At 41.5% G+C, this 7,400-nt stretch overlaps 1 protein-coding gene across 1 annotated transcript; it reads left to right on the forward strand.

Moving 5' to 3' along the window:
- Positions 1–3,123: 3,123 nt before the first annotated feature.
- On the forward strand, positions 3,124–6,316 carry LOC110069339 (uncharacterized). Its single transcript, XM_020776889.2, has 4 exons — positions 3,124–3,712; positions 4,209–4,398; positions 5,182–5,380; positions 6,127–6,316. Exons 1-4 carry the CDS (start codon positions 3,383–3,385, stop codon positions 6,164–6,166), a joined length of 759 nt encoding a protein of 252 aa, XP_020632548.1. The 5' UTR covers positions 3,124–3,382; the 3' UTR covers positions 6,167–6,316.
- Positions 6,317–7,400: the final 1,084 nt, after the last annotated feature.

Below are 7,400 nucleotides of genomic sequence, written 5' to 3' on the forward strand. Positions count from 1 at the left end.
GAGTTTTCATTGGCTAAGTGCCATCATGGTATATATAGACAAAAGCCTCCATTTGGCCTGGACAAATGCTCAGATATTTGTCCGCGGATATTATCTGTCCCGTGTAGCGAATAGTTCGAGGAAAACTGCGAGCTTCGAGGAACAGATAACATTAATGTCCAAGGACAAATAAGTCAAATAACCGAGCATATAAGTGAGTCTGTTGCGTTGATTATTCCAAATATTGTCATGAAACCATCAGAAGGTGACTCAACGAAGAGCTCAAAAGAGAAGAATTCGATGGTGCGTGGGGCAAAAACTTCAAAGTCTAATATGTAAACTTAGATATATTTTTCTTTTTTTTTTTTCGCAAAAACAAAGGAAATGGTAGAGAAAGTAGCCTGTTCCAGGCGCTCGGTAGTTGGAGACGAGCAAAAAAAAAAGAGGGCAAGCGAGAGAAAAAACGCGGAAGGGCTAAGGCCTCCTTCTTTTTTTCTTGCCCTGTATTTTTTCGTTCGTCCCCAGCTACCGAGAGCCCAGAAACAGGCTATAGAGGAAGTGATCCAGTAGCCCGCGAACAGGCTTCCGGTGAGCTAGCCGAGTGCAAGCGGGCTAGCTTAGAGCGGTCTGCTGACGAGGGGACGCATGGGCGCCTCCCTCGCTCGGCCCCCCCTCCCACGCTTCGCCCGCGGATTCCGCCACCCGCTTCGCTCGCGGAATTCTTTATTTCGCGCTAAACGGCTCACTTCGCTCGCCGAATTTTTTTCCGCCCTCGTTGGGAGCCCGTTCGCAGGCTGGTAATCCAGGGATCACTGAACATTCAAGATCGCTCAATCGACACAAAGATTCTTCAGTGGCCACGATATTACTTGAGGCATGGCAACGGAGGCTGGAGGAACGAGATTGGAAGGCGTACATTCGACTTAACAAATTGACGTCAGTTTTTCCCGCGTCTGTCCTGTTATTGGTCATGAATTTTGTCATAACATTGTTTAAGTAACTGCGGATCCACGAGGCGTAGTAGCCAAGTGGATTCGCAGACTACTTCGATAATGTTATGATGAAATTCATAATAACAGGACAGACCCATGAAAAACTGACATCAATTTGTTTTTTGCAATAACAAATTGTCAACTTGTCCGCTCTCGCTAGTTGACACATTGCATAGATTATAAATTCATGTGTCTGTCCGCGTATAGACTCGATTTCCAGCCGTTTCGGGAGTGCGGTTGTTTAGTCGAAGGAACGCGGGCTCACAAAACGGCAGCCTAGGCGAGATGGGCGGGATGGGCGAGTTTGAAACAAAAAGGTTCGATAACAAATTAAGACGAATAGGAAATCGAGCAATTATTTCAGGTTTTAATGACAAAAATCTTGTTCCAGAATAATTTTCAGTATATCTCATTCCTTTTTGCATTTTCTAAAAGCTAAAGATATAAATAGTTGCCTGAAATAACACCAACAAGGCAACAACGATCTTTCTTCGTGTCTCCAGCCGCGTCCATGCGTAATAAAGCAGCTTTAAATTTAAGAGTGTGTTCATGAGAGAACCACTCCCTCGCATCGGCAGGTGGTGATACAGCTCAAATCACCGATTTCGCTCAAACTTGGCACAAATTTTGGGTTTGGCGAAATGATTGTGGCAAAAATGTAGGTCAAAATATTTTATTTCCTATAAGTTGGTGGGCCATTTGAATGTGTCAAATGGCCATTTCACATTAATTTATGCATATTTAACCAGCCATCTTTCGTTTAGTATTTCTACAACAACAAAACCCATATGAAAATGAAATTCACTGAATCATGTTCTACAACTATCAGTCTAAAATCACAGATATTCATTTGAACTGGGCAAATTAACTGAGTTTTGTAAACCTGCGAGCCAGCGAGCCATGCGAGCCAAGGGGCGAGCCATGCGAGCCACAGTACAAATGTTAAGAATTTTTATTTGTTACATTTATATTCGCATGAGAACAAGAACAAGAGCAACGGAACAAGATGAATAAGATCGAAATATTAAATTCTTGCAGCGACTACACAAACCGTCGCTAAGGACGTTTTTTGAATCAGCCAATCAGAGCAAAAACAAGAGCAACGGAACAAGATGAATAAGATCGTAATATTAAATTCTTGCAGCGACTACACAAACCGCCACCAAGACGTTTTTTGAATCGGCCAATCAGAAGGCGAGCAGAAAAAAATCATGAATAGCCACAAATTTTACTTCCGGTTAAAATGCCTCATAATGCATGGAAAGCCGATAAGGGTACCACAACCGTCATAATGAACGGAACAGATAGACTCAACGAGGGTCAAGTCCAACTTGATGATATACGTAACTACCGACCCTTAGACAAACCTATGGTTGACACCACGGCCAAAAAAGTTCATCGATTGATTCGATCACTACTTCAATAAGGCCACATAGACAAAATGACGGCTAAATCAGGCTCTCCCTTACGCCCGACCCTGCGCGAATACCAATGTTTCACACACTTATAAAGATTCAACCATAGGTTTGTCTAACGGTCTGTATGCTAATTAGAATCAAGAGCAATTAGTTGTAAAGTTTCAGTCCGTCTTTCAGCTATCAGTGAAAAACGCGTCATTTCTCAACGCACAGTGAAAATGTTTAGCCTATTTTAGTGGAATAGATTCTTCCCAAATGAAAATTCCAAGACAGAATTGCGTAAATTGTTTTCCGGTAAATGGTAAACAATGGGTCATTTCCGAGTTGGCTTTTGCCTCTGTGTCAAAACGAGTCTTCGTGCGCATGCGAAACCATTCGTATGAAAACGTCGTCCCCTAAAGGTTGATTTTCATCAGTGTAAATCAAACCTTTTCCATAGGAACTGTTTCGCACGGGGACTCGTTTTGAAGCAGAGGCACAAGCTAACTTGGAAATGGCCTATTAAACCGCTTTCTCTGATGCGACCCAAGTTTCTTTTTCGGCAACTGGTCATATCCCTTTTTCCTTCTGTCAACCTTGTTCCCAGGCTCTCTCTCTCTCCTCTGCCTTGTTGGGATATCCTTCTGTTTGTTCAGTTGAGTATCAGCAGCTCATTTAAGCTGATCGCGGGCTCAGCTCTTTGACTAAGTTACTTCAATTCAAACTGGTGGTATAAAAGCCATATATAGACAAGTTAAACACACTGCCCAGACCTGTGCACTCTGTTGAATAACCAACCAGTCAAGTAATGAATTATTAATAGTTGAAAATACTCTTGTGCCAAAACATTTGGCAAGTAAAAGGGGTTTTTAGCGTGAAACAAGTGTTTTTCGACATTAAGAGTGAACAAGTAAAAACATTACACTATGGTTTGCTTTTGATCCTGAGTTCGAGAAATGGCGTGAATGTTTCTGTGGCTGTCTTCATGTAGCTAATCAATGCAAGAAGGACATCATGTTCCCGACAAGACTTGAACATTTGTTGTTATTTGGATGTTTAGTTCCGATTTTCATTTCACATGGAATAACTTCTACTTTCCCAAGGATGGAAAAACCAAATAGAATTTCAGACTTCGGTGAAAACAAGAAATATATGAAAATACATGGGATTAACGAAAGCAAAACCCACGAGAATCAAGCTGTTATGTCAAGTGGCCACGCCGGAGAAAAACATAATACAATGACATTAACACATCGATCTGGTTTTAAGAAATTGTCCCGGGATGAAATTATGCACGCAGGATTTCACAACAGAAGACTAAGACAAGAGCTACGAAAGAGACAAGTGAGTTAGTGACCAAAGTTTTAAAAACTGATATTACAACTTTGTTTCGTGTTACTATGGCGCTGCAAGGGTAGGGAGCCGCTATATGGTTCCGGGTTTGGGCGGGGGAAGTCAATTTGTGGAGTTATATTCATTGCGTCAGTCAATTTCAAAATTCAAACCTTAATCATATTCGACTCTCTCTAAGCAGAACAATAATGAACATTGTATGGCCATTTAATCGTGTGAAAAGCTATTTCTGCTGTATTTAGGGCTGTTCTGACTTTCATGAGCTAAAGAAAAGTACTTTGATGAACAAGTCCTAGGTTTTTTTCTTCCTTCTGTTTCCGTTTACGCGCGTAATTCGCGTTACTTTTTCATCCAAAATTTCATTGAAACTATGGAGAAGTTTGAAATTGGTCATAGCTGATAGTGCTTGACGGTCAGAACGCCTCTTTCTTTTCAATGGAGAGTTAATGAGTGATGCCGGCACTTAGTAGTCAGCGTATGTTTGCAGATGATAGCCCCGGGCTACTATCAAGCCGAATGCTCTGAGAAGAAACCCTGCAAGGAAGGAATGTATTGTAACGTGCTTTACTGCGAGAAATGCCACAAACTTAATGTAGCTTGCTCTGGTAAGGATCAGTGTTGTAAAGGGCTCATCTGCGGTTTTGGAAGGTGCGAGAAAAAGTCTAAAGGAGACCCAGGTAAGAAGAGTAAATCTTTGTATAAGAGTCTCTCTTTGAGCTGAGGCTCAAAAAGATTCTTTTGTTATCAGTGTTGAACGCCGATCAATCAATCAATCAATCAATCAATCAATCAATCAATCAAGCAAGCAAGCAAGCAGGCAAGCAAGCAAGCAAGCAAGCAAGCAATCAGTCAATCAATCATTTAGACAAGTATGCCAAAAGCTCTATGAACTAAAAGCTCGTTCAAAATACGTACTTGCTAACTAAAGATAACTGAAAAGAATGTAAGAAGAGAAACCTATTTATAAAATGAGATAATAAAAAAACAAAGAGTTTTACCGATTATCTTGACGGTGTCGCGTCTTTGCGTGACTTGTGCATCACTGTGCTGAACGAGGCTTGAAGGTACGTCTGTACATAAGAGCACCGGTTCTACTGAATAATAGTCTGTATACGGAGATCTTGGACGAACCTGAATCACACGCACGCAGGAAAAAGGAACAGGTCACCCAGAATTATTGATAATAAGCAAAATTCCATGTTTAAGGTTTTAAGTTTTTGCTCTTCTGAGGAATGGGTGGTAGCCTCACGATAGCTAGTCTGTTAGTTTGTCCGCCGGAGCTGTCGGGCAACCAACAGTTTATTATTTGTATCCTGTATGTTCGTCACATGTGCAGGGCTTGTTATATTGCCATAACCCTGCTTTCTGCTGACTTGCGTGAATGCAGAAAAATACTACTAAGGCGCCCTTAAGGAGAGACTATTATGCAACTAATCCGGCAAATGTTCTGTTGATTACAGGGACATTTTGCGAGAAAGATACCGATTGTAAAGACGCGTGCTGTGTATTGGAACCAACTATCAACTCCCATTTGCCAATATGCAAACCTACCCTGGACGAGTACCACCAGTGCGCGGCGATTTTATACCGTAAGATCTGGGTAGGAGAGAAGCCTGACTGTGGACCGTGTAAGGCTGGGCTCGAGTGCGTCCAAAAAGGGTTGGTCAAGGCTTTGACATTTTGTTCGTCCGTGATTTAAAAACGCATATATTTCCCCTTACATTTACCCACTCAATAGGATACTGACAACGGGCATTTCTCTGTGACCCAAGTGACACGTAAATCCTCGAATTATTAGCGCCCAAGGCGCTTATTTCAAATTCAGGAGAAGACAGGGGGCGCTTATTCGAGGGGGACGGGGGCGCTAATTCGAGGATATACGGTGAGGGGTTTCTATACGCATTGCAATTTTATTTAAGTTACAAACTATTCAAACAATACCGCGTCTCGACCTAAACTTTTTTTCTTTTGAGGATATGCATTTTTCCAAAATAGGATACAACGTTTCGCAAAGTTTAAGAAATCTCTGGAGAGGTCCACAGCCACCCTAAATTTCATGGAAAATTTAGGTTGGCGGCATGCTTATCGAAAAAAAATATTTATCACAACTTCATAACAAAAAGTGGGGTCAGTGAGCTCTTTTTTAAGCTACAGGCTATGAGTTCCTTTAACAGGTTGTGCTGTTGTCATGGTAACCTATTATGCCATGATGATGGCGACAACCAATTCATCAATCATTGGTAATCCGTGTAATATTAGTACTGTAGTGTACATCGCTTGATAAGGAGTGGTACTATTTGACCGCCAAAGTATAACTGCTGGAGAGTGATTGAAACTTTTGCCAGCCACCGTAAGCTAAAGGTGTGTTTGGTGTGATTTTTTATAATTTTTGTTTTATTCCACAGTGTTTTTGGAAGCCACGAGGTGTGTATGAAGCCGGAGTAGCAGAAATGGATGATGTCTCGCAAAGCTGACGGTTTTCCGCTGCCTTCAGCCATCTAGAACAAATAATCTCGCACTGGACCAAAACCGAATTTAATATGTCATTTCCATAGTGAACAAAAATGAGTAAAGACATTTTGCATTAACTGGGAACTTCTCCTGTCGCTGATCTTTTGTTCAAACAATATTCTGAACGGATTCATGACCCAACTCATTCTTTCAAATGGCCAGTTCCCTCTATGAGACGTCCCTACAGGGAATCATACTTGTTGTATTCATCATCTAGTACTCGGGATTTTTGTTTTAATGAATACGACTACGGTGCCATGATTGTAGTAATAAGCTGTCAAAGCATTCCAAAGATATATGTTATTTGCCGGCTGGAGGCCCGTATAGTGAGAAAAAGGTGACCGAGGTCTTGAAAATGCTGTCCGAAGCCGCAGGCCGAGGTGGAATTTTTCATAAAGTAGTCAGAGCTATGACTGTGGTACAACAAGTTTATGAAATCGACTACCTCATAAGCTAAACGTTGTAGTTTGTTTGGTAACAATATTTCCCATGCACGGTGGAGTGCATGGTAACGGTGAATATATTATACAGTCGAACCTGTGTATAACAGTCCTGTATTAAGCGGCCACCCCATGTTAAGCGGCCAGTTTTCAAAGTCCCGAGTTTTCGCTCATACCAACGCTGTATTTGTTACCTGTATTAGGCGCCCACCTCTATTAAGCGGCCGCGGCCACCCTGTAGCAGTCCTGTTTGTCTTTCTTTGTTATTTTTACCTGTATTTTAATACAGGTAAAAAAAGCGGCCACACTTGAAAGGAAACTAAGCTACCTGTCATTTTATGCAGTATTTTATTGTGTTTAAAATATGACCCATCATAACTATAAAAAAATAACATGTACAAAGCTACTTTAAGCTGGTTAGCGATTTAGTATCGTTAACGCCTTCCAGATGTCTTCAATGTTGTGATGTACAGTACCATATCACGAACGCAAAAAAGAAAAACAAGTGTTGTTTAATTAGCTTGTTCTTCAGCCATGTGATGGAGAATGAATCGCCTTCAAACGTATACTAGCAACGAATTTCCAGGCCATAACCTCCACCTCTGTTAACTCGCTTGCCCTTTACCGTAACTTTCCCGTGGTTTGTTGGCCGCTTCAAAAATTTAGCTGGACCACGCCTAGTGAGTAGTTTCGGTGATTCTGTATTAAGCGGCCACCTGTATTAAGCG

The sequence above is a fragment of the Orbicella faveolata genome, unplaced genomic scaffold (assembly GCF_042242905.1).
Source record: "Orbicella faveolata isolate gen_17 unplaced genomic scaffold, um_ofav_v1 contig_1, whole genome shotgun sequence".
NCBI classification, from domain to species: Eukaryota; Metazoa; Cnidaria; class Anthozoa; order Scleractinia; family Merulinidae; genus Orbicella; species Orbicella faveolata.